This window comes from Cygnus atratus, chromosome 3 (assembly GCF_013377495.2).
Source record: "Cygnus atratus isolate AKBS03 ecotype Queensland, Australia chromosome 3, CAtr_DNAZoo_HiC_assembly, whole genome shotgun sequence".
NCBI classification, from domain to species: Eukaryota; Metazoa; Chordata; class Aves; order Anseriformes; family Anatidae; genus Cygnus; species Cygnus atratus.
In genome coordinates, this window is record NC_066364.1 from 78,088,392 (window position 1) to 78,110,634 (window position 22,243).

A 22,243-nucleotide genomic window follows, 5' to 3' on the forward strand; every position below is an offset into this window, starting at 1 on the left:
TTTCGTGTGCTACATCACTTTGTCTTTTCCACAGTGCACAGCTGCAGAGAACTTTAATATATGAGGATTTCTGCCTCAAACTGAGTATAGACCAAGTTTTTGATCTACAGCAATTTAAAGTCCACATTATCATATCAGTCAGGTTATTCTATTATTATAAGTTTTTAGTTTAATTTCACTGGTAACTTCAGGACAGTTCTAGATACCTATCTGCTGCTTTCTGAATGATGGAAGCACACAGATAACAGACCCTGGCACACCAAAAGGTCAGCAAGTCACAGGAAGAGTATGCCCAACAGAGAAGCCTCCATCCTCTGACACTTCACCAAGAATTTTGGGCTACCAACAAAGTGATGTGAATTGATGATACAAGCTGTTCCTGTAAACAGATTTTAAATATATTTACATAAAAAGAAAAACAAGCAAACAACAAGAACAACAACAACAAAAAGTAAATACATTAAAAAAAAAATCAAACCTTCAGCTGGTCCATTGCATATTAAAACCTCATACAGTCATCTGACAATCATATCACCAGTTCCTTCACCCTATTACATCCAAAACAGAGGCAGGCTTCCTGAACTCCCTCAGTGCATTCACCTTTGTATTCTTTTCAACATGACGCCTGGTTTTGCTGCAACAAGGCAAGGCAGTTTCACACACAGTGCACTGGGGCCTCATGGCACCATCTCCTCAAAATACTAAGTAATCTGTAGAGTTCAGAAGGTCTTCATTCATGGTCAAAGTATGTGCTCCAAGCTGGTCTAACACTAAATTAATGCGTAAAATTAATCCTTGGGTGGAAAATCGTCTTTTTTTTGTAAGGCCTCATTAATTACCCTACAGGTATGGCGTTTGCGTATGCATTAGGGCTCTGTGCATACAACACATATATCCCTGCCCTACATTCACACACAATGACCATATAGACAGGCAGGCACTCACGTTCCTACCCAATCCCTATTTATAACATTATGCACGAACAAAAATACTCTTGAGTAATTTCAAGTTAAATACCAAAGAACAAGAAAGTCTTCAAGTGCAAGCAGCTGTTACGTGCATGAAAGCATTGCTCTATTTCTGACAGACGCTGTTCTGGAACAGCGAGTGAATTAGCTTTCAACCTGACGCTTATGACTGCAACTTACCAACCAGCTCTGGCACAAGCCTGCACTGAAAATGTGCTTGATCAGCTTTGGCTAACCAATAATCTCTGGAAACAGTTTACAAGGACTTAAAGAGCACCAAATGACTTTTGAAAAAGGCCACAAAGATCAGCACTGGTATTTCTTATACCCTTCAGAAGGAGGAAGCCGTGAGAGTGAAAGACAAAAAGGATATCATAAATAATGCTTACTGCATTTAGGAGTGGCTGGGAAGTCAAACAACCCCACTGCTCTGTTCACTAAAAATACTGCTTTCGTTCTTCGATTTCATTAGTGCAGTGTGAAAAAAACATGCCAATGACTAAAAAACTTAGATTGATATATTCAAAGTAAATTTATTCAAAAAAAAAAATTACTTGCAGAGTCCTTAGATTGTCCACAGTCACTCCCTTACTGTACAACAATAAAATACAATGGCACAAGAGAAAGGGACCCCACCAGCATCCCACTGAAGAACTAACTAACCAACCCAGTCAGACAATCCAAAAATCAGTTTTGAATCAAAAAATAAAATCTGATTTTGTAGTAGAGGTCTCCAAGTGGCCTAAGGAAAATTGATTTATCTAGTTTCTGGGTGAACAAGAAGCTGATTGCTCTATACAGCTTATCTATTTCCCCGTATTAAACAAGTTCCTTTCTAATGCTGCAGAAAAGCCTTCCTCTAAGCTGTAAGGTTAACTGTAGCTTAACTGGCAGATACAAGTACGTACATACATACATACTGACACTCAGCAGAGGGCAACAAGTAGCGAATTCCAATAGCAACTAGCCTGTTTAAACCAAAAGCTGTCAGAGATTAACTGCAAAACACCGCAATTTAATCACAAACCTCATGAATGCAGGTAACCACCACGAAAGAGAATAATATGCTGTTGATTTATTTGCAGGAAACAGCTGGCAAACTATTCAGAAATTAAGCGTGAGCTAGAAAATGGAAAAACATCTCCCAGACACGCAGTCAAGGTCACAGATGCAACTGACCAAGAAGTCTGAGGAGAGCTGCACTCGGACGGCCCCACGACTTGGCAGGACACCGCTTTCAAAGAATTCCAGCCCCAGAGGCCGCTGGCAAGGGAAGGGAGCTCTTCCTCTTGAGCTGCAGAGCTGCGATGCAGAGCACTAGATTTTGGGGTGGAACTGCTGCACTGAGCCCCTCGTGGCTAGGACGGGCAGCATGGTACATGAAAGCAGCAACACTGTCAGAAAAACAGTGATGCCACTGAGAGGAACAAATGCCGTGCACAGAAAGCACTGATGTGCACAAACCTCAAGGCTACAGGTGCTCTGAAACAGCAACAACTTGAAATCTAACTGCAGCCGCACGGCCCCAGGCAGCTGCCGATGGGAGCAAAGTGCTCACAGCACAGGGGATGCCAGCCCAGCTCCGTCCCGAAACAGGGAAACCAGGACCTTCCTTGGTGCTAATAAAACTCTGCGATAAAGGAGAGGGGCAAACGCTGAGCACAAGGAACCTAACTAGCAGGTTGGCTGGCTTTGGAGTTTTGTGAGTGTGTTTGTGTGTGGCAGAGATGCGGGGGGATCACGTGGAGAAAATACTTTTCCTTGTGCAGGTTCCATGCGGTAGTCCAGCAAAGCTTCTGCATAAAACTGTCACAGGGAAGATGCCAGGAGGACAGAACAACACGTTTCTGCTGGCAAAAACAGCCTCACGCTGAGCATGGGAGAGCAAAGAGAAGAAAGCTTAAGAAAAAAAAAATTACACAGCAAGCAAAGATTTCTTAACTGTTATTCAAATTTTCACAGGCGAATTTTGGGATAATCAGTCCCTAAGTGTTAAACTAAGGCTGTAGTTTGGCGAATCCTTTAAGCTGGCATAAATTTGCATTGCTGCTGAAAGAAAGTCTCACCATCTGCCAGTCCCCTGTGCCAGCACAAACATCCGAACACTGAACCAGGAGCACTTCTTTTGCCAGTTTACTTTTTCAGATGGATCGGTTCCCCAAACCAGTTCACAGGATGGCCATGTAAATACTTGTACTGGCAAAGAAGTGTGCCTACTTCTCCAGCAGCACCAGCCTGAAGTATTCACTGGGCTACAGCCTAAGTTACGTCTGTACTGAAACGCTGGTAGGAGTCACAGGCAGCGCTCCCCACCCTCAGACACATTATATTTGCGCCACACTTTACAGTTATAATCACCAAAGAGAAGGGTGGGAACTTCCCAGAACCTCAGAAATGCCCATCTTTTAGTTTTCACTGGCCATAAACAAGCATCTTTTCTGGATACTCTGCTTCTCAATCAGAAGATCATTTGTATTTAGAAATAACAGGCTTCTTCTGATCGTTTGCTCATTTCGGGCCCCAAAACACTCGTACATGACTGGAAAATGAAACCGTACTCAGCTCAGAGCTCTACCCCAACAGGAATGTAAAATCTGTGGGCTGCCCTGAGTATCCGTGAGTCACCACACAATCCTTTGCTGAAGAGCACACACGTCTAGAAGAAAATGCCATTGCCAACAAAAACACCATCAGGAAAAATCCTTAAGCGTAACTATCTGTAATACTCTATCTGGTTCGAGCAATTAAAGCAAATACTGAGAGACTGAGAGAGACCTAGCCGCCCTTTCCTGCAACTCAGGGACAAATTCTAGCCCAGGCAAGCACGCACGATGAACCAGTTAGATCAGCAAGTTGTATTGCTCTTGCCTTGAATTTATTTCTGGGTACAGAGCGATCTCTACAAATGGACATGCCACAGGCAAACGGAGGGGAAGCTCCTCTGCTTCACAGCTGCTCCTCAGGCTTAACCCCAGCTGCAGCTCTGGGCTTCCTCGGGGCTCATGCAGGCAGCATCTGAGCCCCGTGCCCATCTCTGCCCTCGCTCCACGCTGTCAGCACTTTTTGGTACCGGCATGGTTGCCAAGTCCTCAGTCTCCACTTCTTCGTCCGCCGCCTTACTACTGCACAGACACCCACTGGGATATTCTGCAGAACAAGATCGAGTGGAAAGAACATCCAGAAGTCTTGCTCCAGTTTCCTGTACACTGTTTTAAACAGCATCTGCAAAACTCAGAGCTGTGTCTCCTTGTGCCTGCCCCCGTTCAGTGCTTCACCAGCTGCTGGCAGCTTCAGCCGTACCAGCTGATTACCTCTTCCCAGTTAAATTTCTACATCCTTGGCAACATTAAGCCAGCATGTCTGTAGGAAAGCTGCTACACAAGTGTCCAGAGCAGAGAACCTCTTCTCTACGGTTTCTAGAAAAGCTAACTGCTGGATGCGAGAAATCCGCTCACTGTTAGAGGATTATTTTCTAAAGGAGCATTACTAACTCTGAAGGAAGCTAATTTAACAGGACACAGTCAGACTAGTCCAAATCCACAGCACTCTGGGTCTTCAGGAAACTCCAGGACATACTAGTATGCAGCATCACGTTGAAAATTGATCAGTACCCAGGAAATAATAAGCAGCAGTTTAAGTAGTTACAATTGGGTGAGTTTATTTTGAGATCAGAGGTGGGGAGAGAATTAAGAGAGAAGCACTTGGGTAATTCAATAATTTCAAGTAAAAGCACAGGTGCAGGTTTGCACCACATGCAGCCTATACTGAAAATTTTTAAGCCACCGGTGGCCGAGAAGCAGTGGGTGCCACTGGCCTACTGGTAGAGACAGAAGAGCATTAAAATCAAGCCGTCTGAGTTGCAGGTCTGAGTTGCAGCTCTTCTGCTCGGTTACAAAGGGGTGGGAATGACACAAAGCCTCAAGGAATGTAACAGGGACTGTCAAATCATCTGTGTGCTCTCCTTTCAATAAAAGGCACAGGGTAGGGTTAGGAGACGTGGTGCTGGGGGGAGCTGAAGCACAGACAGTTGATGGATCAGATGCCTGTTTATACGGTGATTACTGGGTCCCTGTCTGTGGCTACGATCTCCCAATATTACTGCAGCACCAGTAAAGGAAGCAAGCTTCTGATTTATAAAAGGCTTGAAGTTTTAGATAATCAGCAGAGTTCACATGAGAGAAGGCAGACACGTAACAAAAAAACGTAAAGTCTCTGCTTGGGACGGAGGAAAAACCTCACCTGGGAGAGATTCAGGAGTAGTTCACTCCCAGACTTTGGCAAGCAGGTTTATACCTCCAGTGGCTATCTAGGACAGGACAGGCAGGAAACAGAAATAAGCGCACCTACGAGTGTGATAACTGATAAGAGAAAGGAAAGAGAGAGTTAACATTTTGGGAGAAGATAGGAGAAGTAAAACCAGTAATAACAGGAAGTGGGAGAAAGACAGTACAGCTCACATATGCACGTATGCTTCTTCATGCCATGTGCTGCTAGGAGAAAAAAAAAAAGCCACACAATCTGGAAAGAAAGAGAATAGCAGAACAAAAGCAAGGAATGTAGTAAATCAGGCCTTCTGAGATGAGTAAATAGTTAGCCATTGTGTTATACCTGCAACTGCACTGTATACTCATGCCAAAAGTAGTTTATACCTATTGCTATGCAGATACCTTTCAGCCTGGAGAGTAATCTGCTGATGGTCCGGTCTAGGCTGAACCACATCCGTCGAAGCAGACCAATTTCAGGTAGCCTAGTTAAGTCTAGAGAAAATCCCTAACAAGATGTTTTTAAATGTAAAATCTCAGATTTCTCACACTTAACCTTTCTTGGTGTCCTTTACCTTAAAGACTACCACTGGAGAATGTGGATCAGTTTAAAACAAAATAAATTTCATTGAAACAAGTAGCTTTTCCCCACACAGATGGTTTTACAGGCTAAGAGTGGAGGGTGTGCACTAAGACCTTCTTTTCCCCTTTCATAAACAACATATCTAGAATCAGTATAAGCAATGGCAAGTTCAAGGCCCTAATGCTCACAGGTACAGAAGTCGAGCTATAGCTAAAGGTGAAATTATAACCTACGTATCATCTCTTCCATTTTATCCACAGATATTTTTCCACCACTGTCAAAAACAACCCATGATCAACAGCATCATTAAAACCTTTGGCCAACAATCCATCCATTCCCGTGAAAGTACCCAGCTGCCAGTTGAGGCTCGGAGAACAGAACTCTTTACAGGTTTATTTAGTTAACAAAAATGCTTTTGAATGCTCAGTCCAGAAAGAGGTTGTGAATTTCAGCGCACTGTGGAGTGGATGTATTTATGATTCATTCCTTCTGATAGGATATGCTTGTTTACAGAGCTTGAACTAGACCTGGTAAAGGCTGAAGATTCACTCCTGTGACTCCTAGGACATAATGTCAACCCTTGCACAACATCCAAAAACAAAGCTAGTTTTCCAAGATACTGCAGTGAACACAAAAAAAGTATTTTAAAAAGCAGGCTGCAAGTGGTCTTTTTTTTTTTGATTGTTTTTGCTTGTTTTACATACAAAGGCCCAATAAAATAATAACAAAAAAAATAATTTACACTTAACAAACAGCACATCCCCAATTGCACGAGGCACCCAACCACAGAAGGCTTGCACCGTGCTGCCCCCAAGCCCCTTCTGCCCTAACCCCCCGCCTTCGGAGACAGCGGGGGGGCCCCAGGGGCTGGATTTCTTCTGCTGGTTTGGGTGCTCGTGAATTACTAGTCTCACCAGTGACACTGCCAACTGGCTTATTTAGCGCCCTCAGTGAAACTGTACGCTAAGTTCTCCACGCACCAGCTAAGCGAACTACAGGGTTATTGCAACATACGCTTGCAGGAGTAGTAAATTATTTGGTAGAGCTTACTCAGTGCGTGCAACATTTCTATCTGGTTTGGTCCTATCACTTGAAGTAACACCAGTAAGAATGAAGATTACACGTGGAGCATTCCTTTAAAAAAATGTTGCTGTGAGTGGCAAAATCCGACATACCCATAAAGATTTAGAAAAGGGCTGTACTTGACTAAATGAACTGAGCAGCTCACCACACAAAGTGCACCAACAGAAAAGGTCCAGAGTAACCTGTTGTGGCTATTACAGCATCTCCACTGCATACTCCTCTGTACTGCTAAGAATAACACCCACGTACACTGCAACTCCTGGAGGAATGCAATCAAACCAAGATCCAGAAAAAGCAGGGGCAAGAAGCGAAGACAAAAAATGACTTCAGGTAACCCACAGGTGTCTCCACGTTCACTCCTCTTCCTCCAGCCCCCTACAGAGGGCCAGGAGCTCTGAAGGGACACGTGGAAGAAGTTTGGGCTGACATTCTGCTGCCCCCTGCCACAGCCCTTGGCCTAAACATACAATGACAGCAAGGGCAGAGGGAAGGTACAGCAAAAGGAGAGAAGGTGAAGGCTATCACATTGCTGTTGTCCCTGCAGACCTGATGAATCAACACTGACAAACCCAGTAGAATGCTACAAGCTCCGACTTTGCTGGGAGAAGATTAAGGGAACACGAGAAGACAAAGTGATGCATTTCTGTACCACTGAGCAAAGGACTGCACCTGTTCTGATCCCTGAAATACACGGGAATTTCAGCAGTGACCGAAAGCCAAGAAGTGCTAAACAACCTTTGTTACTTTACCGTTGCTCCAGAAAAATGTAGAGCTATCTGTACGAAGGGATTCATCCCCATCCACAGACATTCTTTGACAATTAGCAAAAGTATCAGTCACCACTTAGAAAGGCAAGATGCAGCAGCTCAGGAATCACGCGCGTGATCCGGCATTACAATGCCAAAAGTCCTTTTCTAAAGCCCTGGCACGTATCATTTACAGAAGCATACCGCTGCAGATAGAAACACAAGCAGTATTCCTCTTTCCTGCATAAAACTGAAACCCAGTAAAGCCACAGATATTTTTAGAGCGCAAGTTTCAAGCGCTGGGGCCTTACAGAGATTTAGAGCCGTCTGAAAGATAAGTTGGCTTTAAAAAAAATCCAACCTAACGGGGATATGGGGGAAATCCAGACCACGTCCCTGCTGAGAGTTTTAGCACGGTACCGGTTCAACCAGAGGTACACAAAGACCTCATTTCAAAAAAAAAAAAAAAAAAAAAAACACAAGAAAAAGGAAATTCCCACCCACTTTTCCGTATCGGAGGAGCTGGGATTTAGCGCACCCAAAACAAACCCAGGGCTGTTCCTTCTCTCCTCCCTGCCAGGCTCCCCAGCAGCTGAGGTCCTGCAGCTGCAGCAACAACAGCCCGTCTGTGGCCGGGCGGCCCCGGTGCTGGGATGGTGCTCAGCAGCTCACTGCCTCCCTTATACTGCACCGGGGGTAGCAGCGAACTGTGCAGGGCTCCCCCCCCCCCCAATCCCTTTTTTAAAAGTGAAAAGCTACTGATGAATATTCATTGCTGGGCCTTTACCAAGGGGTGTGAATTTCATTTTCAGGGCTCGGGGAGAATTGCAAATTAGCCTGACACAATGGGCGAGCTTGACTGGCTTCTCCGGCCTCAAGACACGGCTACAGAGGGAAAAAAAAAATCAGATTTTGGCAGGAAAAAATAAAATAAAATGAAAAGCGTGCTAAGACCTTTCCAAAACCCAGCCCAGCTCCAGCACCGGCTGGGCCCCGTTTTCGGGACCTAATGCGTGCGCTGCTTTCGATTTTGTTTTATTTTTCCCTTTTACACCCCCCCCCTTTTAAGGGGAAGGCCCAGCGGGCCCCCCGGGCCCCCCCGTGCCCCACTCACTTTCGTCCTGCCGTTGATGCGGTAGTTGCCCAGCTTGCCGCTGCAGTGGCGGATCAGATCGTCCATGCTGTTCATCAGCAGGCGGATGGTCTGGCAGCCCGGCTCCTTGCCCTCCACCCAGGTGATCTTGTCGCCGCGGATGTCCTTGGACGAGTCGCTCTTCTGGCTGACGAGCTGCCCGTCGGTGAAGCGGCCGGTGTGGTGCAGGGCCCGCACCTCCTGGGCCACCAGCCCGCCCAGCTCCTTGCCCAGGAAGTCGTCCACCACGCAGATGCCGTGCTTGTTCATGCAGGGCACGATGTACTCCAGCGCCAGCCGCTGCGGCACCAGCGACTTGGTCTGCCCGTTGGGGCGCAGCGCGGCCCCGCCGGGCCCCGCCTGCACGCCTCCCGGGTACAGGTTCGACTTGTCCCGGTACAGCAGCACCGCCTCCCCGGACGGCACCGGCGACGGGGCCGCCGCCTCCGTCTCCCCGCCGCCGGCAGCGGCAGCGGCAGCAGCAGCGGCGACGCGGTTGTGGCTCAGCGGGGCGGCCTCGCCGGGGGCCTCCGGGGCCGCCGCCGCCGCCCCCCCCGGGCGGCCGCCGCCCCCCGCCGCAGCCGCCGCCGCCGCCGCCCCGGCGCTGTGCGCTCGGTGCGGCGGGGGGAGCCCTCCGCGGGCCTCGGCAGCGCCCCCTGCTGCGGCCGCCGCCGCCGCCGTGCCTCCGCCGCGGCAGATGAGCTTGTGCTTCTTCCAGTCCTGGCGCTGGTGCTCCTTGCTGCAGTAGAAGGAGCTGCGGCAGCGCCCGCAGCGCAGCAGGTTCTCCATCTTCCCGCACAGCTCGCAGTACTGCCGGTCCCGCTCGCTGCTGCTGCTGCTGCTGCTCCCGCTGCTCCCGCTGCTGCTCCCACCGCCGCCGCCCTGCCCGGCCCCGCCGCCGCTGTCATTCGCCATGGCGCTGCTCGGCCGCCGAGGGGTTATGTAAGGAGGCGGGCCCCCGGCCGGCCGCGCTGGGAGGCAGCGCTCACTGCATCATGGCCGCCCGGCGCCGCCGCGGCCCCCGCCGGCCCGCGGCCTCCTCCGGGGCGGCCGAGGCGCGGGGCTGCCGCGGGGGCCCCCCGGCGCCCTGCCTCCTCCTCCTCCTCCTCCTCCCTCCCGTGCGCCGCGATCGCCGCTAGCGCCGCCTCATCGCCGGCCGGGCGGGTGCCGCGGTGCGGTGCGGGGGGCGCCGCTCGCTGCCCGCCGGCCGCTCGCTGCCCGCTGCGGCCGCCGCCGCCGCCTCCTCCTCCGCCCGCCGCGCCTCCGCCGCTGTGTCGGGGCGAGGAGGAGGCGCCACACTCGCGGCCCGCTCCGCACGTACGCCACTTCCAGCCCCACAGCGCCGCCGGCGCGTCAGGCGGGCGGGGCCGCAGCGACCGGGCGGGCGGAGCCGAGCCGAGCCGGGCCGGGCCGGGCCGGGCCGGGCAGGGCCGCGTAGGCCGCCCCGAGCCGCTCCGAGGGGCGCCCGGCTCGGCCGTGCACCGGGCGGCCCCCCGAGGAGGGGCAGCGGGCCGGGCTGATGGGGGACGGTGGGGGTTTTGTCGCTCCTCTGTGCCCCAAAATACCCCTGCCGGGTAAATAACGTGACTTCTGTTCGACCTGACCAGGCCGGGGGCAGGCGGCTTAAATAAACGCCGAGAGCAGGAAGAAGGAGCGGGTGATGTGGCCGCTGAAACCTCAGGGAGTGAGGAGCTAGGGTTTCGATGAACGCGACAAAGCCCCTGACGGGGAAAAGGAAATGGGTTTGGCAGAGCAGCCAGGAACCTCTAGAGGGTGAATGGGGAGAATGGCAAGTGCAGAAGCCACCGAATGAAAGGTGTTAATGCAGTCACATCAGTTATCAGAAGCCACGAAAGGACCTCTAAGATGACATATAAGCTCTGATCGATCCAGCTGAACCATAGCTGGTAGTAGGCATCAAGTAAATGTAGCATGTTCTGTAATTTCCTGCCCAGCCCGGGGTGACAGTGTTTTATCCAGCACCTCACAGTCTCGTAGTAAGCTCCCACAACGATTCCTCCTGGGCAGTTGGGGTTCCCGTGGCCACCCCTGCGAGAGCCAGTTCACAAGCAAACCAGAACTGTTCCTTCCATGGGTTTGCCTGGGCTGGGCTGGCTGGTGGGAGGCAGCAGCCCTCAGGTGGTACGCACCGCCTTTCTGGTCAGAAATCCATCCTAAAATCCAAAAAGTGTCAAAGAAATGAGTCAATATCTAGATTTGGAGGGAGAAAGGTGAAATTAGTCCTCTGGTTGGTAACCCAAGATGAGTAGCCTGGGCTTTCTACCTCTATGTTGCCACAGGCTTTCATGTGATTTTGGACAATTCAGTTTTTCTTCACCTCTAGAAGAGAAATACCAACACTTTCACTCCTCACAGGCTGTTGTGAGGCTTAAGACTGTAATATAGTCTAGTAAGATGGCTACACTTATGCTATCAAAATGGATCATTCTCACCATCTGTCTATAGAGAACTAGATTTAAAATTAACTGACATATTAGTAGTACTTAGAGGAATGTTAGGCACCGCGTGTGCTATGTGAAGGATGTCAAAGGAGAAACAAAGTGTGCCAAGGCTACAAATGCCTGTGGTACATACACAGAAAAAGGGAAGGAAAAACAGGGTGAATTATGAGGAAGGCAAAAGGAGGGACTGAGAGGACAAGGTCATGTCATGTCCATGAAATCTCCTGAATGTGATCAGCAAGTGCCAAGGCTGAATTAAAAAAAAAAAAAAAAAAAAAAAAAGAAGAGCTGAAAGAACTGGAAAAGCTGGGAACTGAAAACAGAGTCACAGGTTAGTAATTTCTTTGTTCGTGGCTCTTAAAGGAAGGAAAGTATAATGGTAGAGGCAGAAGGAAATGGTTTAAAAAGATGTTTTAAGTCCAGAGCATAAAGGGGACAGATTTTTAATCTAGGCTTAATGGGAGTTGTTCTTTGACTATAGCAATATGAGGTACGTCAGAAATACTAGGCATTCCTCTAGCGTGCTTTAAGCTGAGATTAATACAGCTAAATTCTTTGGACTTAGAGCATCGTTAAACCAGGCTAAATGAGAAAAGAGTCAAGCCTGTTATTTTCAAAACTTCAAAAATGCAAACAATGCCAGGGAGAAACTGAAGAGTTAAAGACCTTTTGCATTTATTGTGTACTCCTTCGGCAAACATAATGGAGATGAAAGTCACAGGCTCAGAACTCAGTAGTCCAACCACGAAACAAATAAGGACCAAGGCACGAATATGGTGTCTGGCTAAAACCAAACGATAGTTATTAATTCGTGGGCTAATTTGGCTTCAAAACTCCTTTGTTCTTTCCCTCTTTCCCACATGTCTTTTGGGATGCAATTAAAGGTTTTGGTCTTAATTTTTACGGTTACTAACGTGCTGAACTACTTCGAGTTGTCTTGATGTACTACTGTGTTCCCAGCGTGGTCAACAGAAAAAAACAAGATCAACAAAATCCAACTTCAAATACACGAAACATTTGCCATATTTTATGGTTATAGCGTGTCACCAGGGGCACAAAACAATTCCATAGAGGTTGTGATCCAGTGACAAAACTGAAGAAAAGAGCGGTGGTAGGGAAATTCTGAAAACAATGACTATTTATATCACAATTGTGTCTACAACATGCTAGAAATGTTTTCCAAGCATATAAAGACTCTATTCATTGCCAGAGAGCTTGTTCCTTAAAAGACAGCATAAGGGCAAAGCATGACAGAAAGGAACATACAGTATACAAAGCAAAATGACCAACACGAAGGTTGCCAAAACGGAGGGGGAGGGTACTGCCTCCTCTCTTGCCTGTGAGTTACTCTCCACTGGCTCCCTAGCTTGGCATTTCCAAGAGAGCTAATTTCTTGTGTGTGCCAGCGGAGGCTGGAAAAGAGCTTGAAGGGTGACTAGGCAGTGATGAGACATAATCGATTCGCAGAGAATGCAGATAAAAAGTCTCTAAAGTTGTACCAGTCATGAGGAGGAGGATGTGGGATAAACTTAATTCAAGGTCAGAGGGTTTTGTTGTTTTTTTTTATCACCACTTAGATATAGATCTGATGTGTTTATTAGAAATACCTAAAAAAAAATAGGTTGGTCAATGAATAACTTTCCTGTTTTCGTTAAGTAGTAATAATAGCTGCATTTATCTATCCTTACATGTGCTTTATATAGTTCAAGTGCTGCAGTTGTATGGTTGTACAAGCAACCAAAAAGAATCTTTGAAGCCCAGGGGAAGGGAAGAATGCAGGACAGCAAGACTACAGGTGTTGAATTCACAGAACAAAATCAGCTTAGAAATAAAGTTAAATACATCCCATTTTCAGATAGTTTTGCCGTGACAGTGTCACAGTTCGTATTTAGGACTGGTGGGCCTGTAGCATTTGCTCTGTCCCCCCCAGACCACTCCACTGTGTTCTTCAGCCTGGCTGCCCTTATTCCACGTAAGCCATTATTCATTGATCTCGACAGTGGCATTTTTCAAGCTAGCTTTCATACTATCAAGTGAACTGTAGCAGGTTTGCAGCTTTTCCAAATAAAACCAGAGAACTGTTTGTCTCAGTTGGATTCTCTGTTAAGCTCACTTCCTTTCTAATCAGCACAAACTGTACAAAGTACATCCACGAGGCTGTGCAGGTGCTCCTCTGCTGAATGCACACTCTTTTTCCGAGGCCCTCAAAGGGTTAGCGTGGTTTATTCACCTCTCAAATATTGCCCCCGTTTCTGCAGAGCCGGGAAGGGTTCATGCAGTCGTGTTGGTGCTGAGCACATAGGGTGCTGCCTGGCTCTGACCCCTGCAGAAGAGCACACCTGGTTTCCTTCTGTGACAGCTGGGACACTTCAAGGCGCTCTGCGGCCAGCCCAAGCTCTGATACACTGAGGGCTCGATGCTATGCTCTTGCAGGTACCGTCCCCTACAAGCGGAGTACCAGGTGCTCCTGCACTGTCCTGCACCAAACGCACGCTGCTCAGCACCGTGTAAGGTGGCACACGGCCCTTGGGACAACGCAGGGTCGGGCTCGCAGCCCTGGGAATAATCCCCAGTACTCTGGGCCACGTTGCACCCTGCCTTTTGCTTGTTGACACCATCACAGAGTCTCCCTAAAAGTTTTTGCTGAAATTAACGAAATAATTTGGTTGTTTATCACTGAATATCATAATGTTGTAATGTTGAAAGGAAAAAAAACCTTTCATTATAATCTGAGATTATAAGGGTTGGGCTAAATTATAAGGAGAAGTATTCTCAATTACTTTGTGTAAACTTGAAGTGTTTAATACTGCGGGATTCCTCCAGGCTCTTCAACCGAAATTGTTTTTGCTGTCCCTGAATCTGTCTGAAATGATATGCATTTGCTTCTCTGGGAATGTAGCCTGTTTTATTACACCAAAAATACAGCTGGGGTTGATCAAGAGAGATTTATGCAGATTAAAATGTTAGACTGCTTTAATAATTGTATTCGTATTTAAAGAAAAGCGAGTTACAGTAGTGAGTTACAGTATAAGACAATGTTCTTTTCTTTCTTTTTTTTTCTTCCGAAGATGCTGCTACGAGACATCTATTTCTGTAAAGCTACGGCAATGCAGCAGGGCTTAGAAAAAGCTCAAGACTGACTTACTCCAGTCTTGTCTTCATTTTAAAATTTGTACCATGAGAAGTTCAAAAGCTTTTTCCACATTGTTTGTGAGGTTTCTCCAGAGGGAGTATTTCTGGCTCTGGTTAGAAAAGAACTCCCTGTCTCCCTAAAGATTGACAATTATGTACATTTTTGGCCTCTAACTTAAGCAAGCCAGCAGGCCCTCGGGGTGCTTAAAGCCCTGTTATGGACAGAAAGTTACTTTTAAAGAACATTTTTTAAACGCTATTTGAAATCTAGGCTCTGATACAGCGATAAGCAGTTTTGAAAACAGAATTCATGTAGGTCATATTTATCTTAACTGCTCCACACGTTGTTCTCGATTTTGACACAGGCACGTCTCCTAGCTTCAGAACAAGGGACTCGGAGGTAAAGAAAGTCTCTTCGGTGTTTCAGAGGGCCACAGCCATTACATGACCTTTTTACTGTGCATCTGATATGTGCTTCCTGGCCCTGTGTCATCACGGTTCAGCATCGTGACATGCTGAAAGATCATCACGGTGGAAACAATGCAGAGCAGCATTCGGATGGTGTGGCGGCCTGCCCTGGTTATTTTGTGTGTGTACCTGATTTATTGCACATCATATTTTCTCTTTCCTCCTCTTCCAGCTGCCAGGCACGTAGTTCTCTCTTCTGCCAGTGCCTTGCCTTGTACTTGGAAAAGGGAACAGGGACGCCCTGGGGTGTGGGCAAGAAGGGCAGTTCGCTTTGTGCACCTGGGGAGACCCAGAGAGCCTCAGCTCATGGGTTACAATATATGCTGCTATTAGTCTCCATGTTTTTCTCCAGATTGCCTAGAAACTATTATCCAGTGCACAACAGAGGAGCTCAAGAACTGTCCCTGGAGCCACAAAGATGTGTTTTATTAAAGGACTGGACATTTTATCTCTGGGTGGAGATGCAGTTTCTTTTCCCTTTCTCCAGCTGGCTAGCACAATTTTTGATATCCTCCAAGTCTTTTTCTTGTGAAGGCAGTTGTACTAGCGAGAGAGATTCCAAGAAAAAGCTTAGGACACTTGGTGCTGTGAGAGGAGAAACCTGCCTTGGCAATTTAAGAGAGGAAGGAAAAGACAATAGTGAGGGAGTTTTTGAACTGATAACACCAACTATTGAGGTGTTATTCCTCAACAGACTTTGGGTTCTGATTTTTTTTTGGATGAGGCGATTTCTTGAGAAGAATGGGGGTACGCTTCATTTTTATTTGTTTTCTAAGTGAACAATGATGTCCTCCCTCCCCCTTTTATCAAACAATGGGAATATGATATAATAGTTGATGTTTTGTTAAAACTATCAAGCTTGCACATCTGTCCTGAAGAGCTCACCTTTGCCAGGGCTGCCTACATATGTGTTCACGTGCATAAGCATTGTGAGCCTGAACCCGAAAGAGTCATCCCAATTTAGGTGAATTCAGCACAGCTCAGGACTTTGTTCTCCTGCACTGTTTCCCCTTGTCCCAGGACTGCCTGGGACCTCTCTGATGCATTGTCAGGATGTCCTATTGCTCTCCTACATTGCCCTCCTCGCAGTCCCCCCTATCCCAAGGGCTTTCTGATGCCTTTTCTTGCTTTCCACCCTTTCTAAAGACACAGGCTTTTATTCCTTGCCATTCTGTTTTCTGTCAGTGCTCCTCCTGTGCCTTCCTGCAACATTTTCTGTAGTCTGGGCAAGTTTAAGTCATGGTGTTGAGTTGCTGCCCACCAAAAGAGGCTGCTTCCAGCAGCATCTTCCTTCACCCTGCCTTACTTTAGCACCACGCTCGTCTAGCCCTTTGGTGAGTCAGTTGAAAGAGAATAGTTTTCTGTTGGATTAACAAGTTGGATCGGCTTACCGTGTGGTTTGATGTGGTGCAAGAGAGGGTGTGGACCAGCAGGGCCAGGAGTTAGGGAGGGAAAAGCAGGACCACCCAAGTCAGAACAGTAAGCTGACTCAGTCAGGTCATGAAACTTCACCCTTATTTACTTCGTATTATATAACTTGACCCATTTCTACTCTGTCCGTAACAGAGGGAAGTCTTTCCAAGTGACCTGTTAAAATTGTATGGAGAGAATCAGCAGGTCCAAAGTGCGGGATATTGTGATATACCAGGACACGGTAATGGCTGGCATCAGCCAATTCGTCTGTCTGAGAATGTGGGGAGAGGTGCTTTGTGCTTTTGGCTCTGTGAACAGCATGCCAAGGACTTTTACAGGTTATTTTACAGGTTATTTTTCAGATTTTAGCAGTTGAAAGGTTCTGTCTGTTGATTAAAATAGTTCTTAAGATTTTAGAACTGAGCAAATAATGGTATTAAAAATTGTGATCCTGATAAATACTCAGTATGTTGGTGCTTCTACATCTCCTTGTCTCCTGTGCTAACAAGCACGACCCTCTGTGCAAATACTCCAAATCCAATATCAAAGTAGGACATTTCAACTTGTTTTAAAGTACTTCCTGAGCAACTTAACTTATACCAAGAACAGATATTTACTAAAATAGGAGTGCAATGGATGTGTGGTAATTTAAATTCATAAATTACTATGGAAATTTGTTGCTCTCCCCCTGCACGATCTAAATTGACACTATTCATTTCATCTCTGTCAATGGGCATGGTGCTGTTAGTGACTAGTAAAACATAACGTTGATATTGTGTGCATTTATACAAAGTGGTACCTAAATACCAGGTCCCGGAACATTAAACTTAACAGGAGTTCCTGCAAACACACAGCTGAATATGAATTATTAACATCTTTGGTTTTCTCTTGGAGCAGTAGCATGCGTTACAGAGCTGTAATTAGGGCTGGGTTGCGTCTGAGTCTTCCTATCACGCTGCATTGTTTTGTCACTGCTAGAAGTATTACCCCTGAACCTGTTCCTTGCTTACCCAGCTAGCTAATTAGTGACCTGGAGATAAGGTGGCAGTTATTGGTAGTAGAAGAAATGGCCTTTCATTTTTATGCGGAAGCAAAAAGCAGGTCAGCAAGCGATTTGCACATTCTTCATCCACCCACAGCGCAATGGAAGACGATAATGCTTATCTTTGCAGGGGGCAGGTTTCACTTTTTGCCTTACTGTTCTATTAGGCTTACGTTTTCTCCCCGGCATTATTCTTTCTTTTGGTTGTTGTTGGGTTGGTTGGTGTTTCATATGTCTGTTTTGCTTTGTTTTTAATTTCAAGCTATGTCCAGTGCTAGGGCCTCGTTTAGGAGTTTTCATTAAAACAGATTCATAGAAGAGTTCCTCAGATTACAGTTTCCTCACTCTGGGATATAGATGGAGATTCGATCGGAGGGAATAGGCAGAGAATAGATAGTGACTGCCCTCACCTATTTACCAAATTGTAAGCATTGTCAAAATTTGGGTGGGAGGCAAAGCTCCTCCCTTGTGCAAACACAGCCTCCAATAAAAGCCATGTGCTGTGGGCAGGAGTAGTTAAGGGCTTTCATTTTAGTTGTTTTGTTTTTTTTTTAAACAGCAACTTATCAATGTGGGAGGCCAAACGTGGCCAGTTCATATACACACAAAGGCTCGTGTGTCTGCGGATATGCCTGCTCTGCACATCCAGCCTGCTCCTTACCTTATTTTAGCCAGGGTGACCATTTCTCCCCTATTTTAAGAAATATTCCTCATTTCGTATGTCACGAGTAAAAGAAACGCTGAATCATATCTCTGTAGAGCAACATTTTGCACTGCATTTTCTTTTTAATTGAACCTTATATTTGATTTAAAAATATTGGCCTCGAGAGACTGAATCTTTTTCAGAAAGAGCTACAGCATGAAGCTAAAAATTCTCGCTCTATATTATCTTAAGACAGCACTGAATCACAGACCTAGAATAAAAGTTAATTGCGAATGTGGGCTCGTGTTAGAGGGTCTGATTTTGCATTTGTGATCCAGATATGGAGGAGGCACGTAAGGAAGAAAACGTCTTTGAAGGTTCATAAATGCCAATGCATAACACTGAATGCTTGCCTCATGCACTGAATATTTCGCTGCAGAGGTCTAGTGAACGCTCCATGCAGGGCAAAGCTGTGAAGCAAGGTAGCAAACTAGTTTCCCTTGGTCAGCTGTCAGCACAGCCAGACGGGAGCCCTTCCAGAACGACCTCTGGAAACACTCATCTAGCCTCATCAGCGGTCTATAAATAGAGGAGGTTTTCATCCCCAAGGAGGTTCTGCAACGCCATGCCGCGGCTCAGCGCTGCGCTCCCATGGAGGCAGCAGAAGGGGTGTTACAGAGCCATGTGGTGGAACCGGCGCCGGGCCCTCTTCGCATCAAAGATGAGGCCTGCTGGCAGGTGGGGAGGAGAATTGGGCTAGAAGGCTCTTCCCAAAAGCCTCCCAAAACGGGAGAAATTCACTTAGGTACTACACAGAAACTGCTGCCTGCAGAGTGACAAATCCAGCCACCGTGACCTTCAGGGAAAGTGACAAAGACACCTGAGAAAGGAAACTAGAAGTAGCTTCCCTTTCTGAAAGATGTTTCATTTCTCGTGAAACAATACTTTACGTTAGAACATTTAAGGCAGAAGGAGCAACTTGGAAAGATGAAAAAGTGGGAGCTGGAAATAAATTTCCAGAGCAGCAACTCAAAATAGCTGCACCCCTATGTGAGCCTTCCTGGTACTGAAGGCAATTTTACACCATGGGCATAGGTAGGGCAAGACTGGCTTGCCCCGTGCAGGGGGAGTTCAGAACCAGCAGTTCCTCTCCTCCTGTACGGATCCAGCGGTCAGGAAGCGCTCCTGAAGAGGAGAAGACATCTTTCGCTATCCAGAATGAACAGAGAAGTGCTTTCACTGGGATGAATGAAAATAGCAATAAATGCGGTAAGAATTATGTAGCATTCCCTACTGCGTTAATTACCACGTAGATTTTTTTTTTAATTGCTCATGGACTGTCACGTGTGAGATAATACACCGACAGGGTAACCACAAATGTAACTCTAGAGTAAGTTCTGAGAGCAAAACACTTAGAGCTTTGTGTCTAAAACATATGTAAATATCAAAAGCTACCAGCTAACTGCTACAGAACCAAGGGAAAAAAAAAAAAAAAAAAAAAGGTCCTACCCGTTTTCATCAACATAGGTCTCTTTACTGAGACAGCAGATTAGAAAGTGTTGTCTTACAAAAGTTAGTTACACTATGTCTTACAAGATTTATCTACAGTTTCAATGGGGACAAAAATTTGTTGGGGTCAAGCTTCATGTAGTATTTGCAAAAGAAGTAACTTTAAAATTGTGATTGAAAAATAAAATTTGAGTCCGACTTCTGATACCTCAGCATCACCGAAATATCAGTATCTCTATTATGCATCTGAAAGAGGAATACTCTATTATCTGTTAGATTATTTGGAGGGAAAATCTGAAAATATAGGACAAAATGCCATATTTTGGAACCAACATAGCTAATTTGGGAGACAATGTTCTGGCTACAGAAGAATGAAAAATGAAAAATCATTTTCCTGCTCACAGACTGCATATTGAGCAAAGTGGGCTGTAGGTAAGTTAGTATTTGAGCCCAAAAACCTTTGATCTACAATCTTTAAACCTTTTTTCTTCCTGCCAGCAGAGTTTCAGCATTAAAAGAGATCTTTATTCTGTTGTTATGAAATGGTAATGTAGGAGCACTGAGCCATTGCCCGGCAAGATTGTCATCCTTCTGCCTTCCTCAAAGTGTCATCCAGGTACAGTTTCTTTACAGGCATGGGAGATGTGCTGTCTGTGTCAGAACTGTACTTCTCTCAGTGCGCTAAGGTTTTATGGTAGAGTTTTGAGATCAGAACAATCTGATCTTACATGTGCTGGGGTGTATGATATGTACTAATTAAATGGTAAATTGCAAAGGAAAAAAAAAAAAAAACAACTGATCACAGAAAACTTGGTCATGTTTGTGGCTTTTAAATACACCACGACAAAACATAAAAGGCGGAAAGGGATTTCATGCAGTAGTGTGCATGAGCTCCAAACCCATTCCCTTTGCTTTCTGATTCCAAGCAAAATGACCCTAGCCTGCTTACCTGAAACTAGGCTGATTTTTCTGGGAACACTTGGCACTGCTGAAGGCCTACACCTTAACAAAAGTCTGGATTATGTGTATTGAGGGATTCGGGAGAGCCCACGCTCTTGTGAGAGGAGGTGTTCTAGGACACAGCCTTAGAGTCCTGGTTTTCTGCCTTTCTCAAGATGTGTGGTTCCTTGTCTACTGTGATCTCAGATGCCAGAGTGGGAAGAGTTTATGTAAACAAACCTGCTTACATGCACAGAAGAGTAGTCACCCTGAAGCTGGTGTAATCCCTCCGAGCAGCTTCACAGAAACCTTAAGGCTGTACTTTTTAAGTGCTGCACACGTAGCTGCGATGTGTACCGTGCGTGGTTTTCAGAATATTTTGTTACCCTTTTGCTAAGTGCTGCAACGCGCTGCTCAGAAGTTTGTCTGGCTGCACACTCTGTCGTCGGGAGAGTGCCTGAGAAGGAAGGGAGCCGCCAGGACTTGCTTCCAAGTGGTTTATTGACTATTAAACTCTTATAGCCAGATAAAAGCAACAGCAAATAACCTGATACGTGTGTTACAGCAGTGCACCGTCTCACCGTCTCCCTCCCTGCATCGTATTTCCTATCTAGGTCACCGTGCAGCGTGAGGCTGTTGGTTCACCAGATAGTGTTTCCTCACGGCGACCCAGACGCAGCCACGACAGGCACATTTTCGGTCTGTTTATGCAAACCGCCAGTGTCCTGAGCCTGTTCCTGGCACGTATTTCACCTTCTTCCTTGCTGGTTCAGTGCCTGGTACAGCTTGCCCAGCCTTACGGATGGAGTTGGCTACACTGACATCTGAACAGCTCTGGAGATCGAGCCATCTTTGCCTGTCAAACAGAAATTCCATCACTGTCCTGCAACTGCCGTGTAATTAAATCTTCTCCTGCTAAGCATACTCTGGTTTAACGAGTTTAATGAGTCATGGCGGCAAAGGGAAAGGAGAGTCCCCAAAAACAAGAATGGGCACAAACACCCCCTTGATAATCATCTTATTTAGAGAGAATAAGGCTCTTGCCTTTCCAAAGAAGTGAACACCAGATTCCCTCAGATCCCTCGTCAGAGTACCTCACGCTGCTGTGCACCAGGGTACCTGGAGAAAGTGATTCTGCACGTCTGAATTTCATAAGCTGTTGTAGCGTAGATGCTCGCAAGGAAGCGGTTTGGTTTGAGCGTGTGGCATACTGGTTTGTGAGTGCTTGAGAAGGAAGGAAGAGGTGAGAACTTGCCAATTCAGATGTTTGCTCTCATTAACTCAAACCCAAACCAGTCTGTACCACAGGACACTACTACGTGAGTGAGGAGAGGATTTCTCCTTTCCATTGCCAACGCCCAGCAGTCAACATCCCAGCATTTAAAGCAGCATCGGAACGACTCCTTCCTAGCTGCCAGAAACCAGGTGCCTGAAAATGGCTGATGCAAGGATGTCGCTCAGCAGCACCACTCTCTCGCCCTTGCTGAGGCAGAAGAGTGCACACTGTGCATCGCTAGGACCACCTGCACCCTGCCCTGCCAAATTTTGTTCCAGCAGGGAGAGACTGTGCCCCTGGCAGTGTGCAGTGGGCGGTGTGGCATTGCCCCCAGCAATGGAGGCAATGAGCACGGGTGCGCTCTGGCATTGACCCCTCCAACTGCAGCTGGAAGAAGACGGGTCTCCGGCCTGGCCACGGCCATGCGGCCAGGTGCAGGCTATGGCAGCCCAAGCAGGGCTTTCCACAGGGCTGTTCCCCCTCTTCCTTTGCGATGCTGCCCCAGGAGGTGCTGCAGCTGCCCCAGCAGCCAGCCTGCTCCTCCTGCGGCTGCCCTGTGTGTCTGAGGCATCTCCAAGGGCCAAG

General features: G+C 46.9%; 1 protein-coding gene across 1 annotated transcript in view; it reads right to left on the reverse strand.

The window, feature by feature from the left end:
• The window catches only part of EGLN1 (egl-9 family hypoxia inducible factor 1), a 34,113-nt gene extending 24,344 nt beyond the window's left edge, over positions 1-9,769 (reverse strand). Inside the window, exon 1 of the mRNA XM_035559652.2 lies at positions 8,757-9,769. Within this exon, the coding sequence (XP_035415545.1) occupies positions 8,757-9,689 (933 nt within the window). The 5' untranslated portion in view covers positions 9,690-9,769. The remainder of the gene's footprint in view (positions 1-8,756) is intronic.
• Between the last annotated feature and the right edge of the window lie 12,474 nt (positions 9,770-22,243).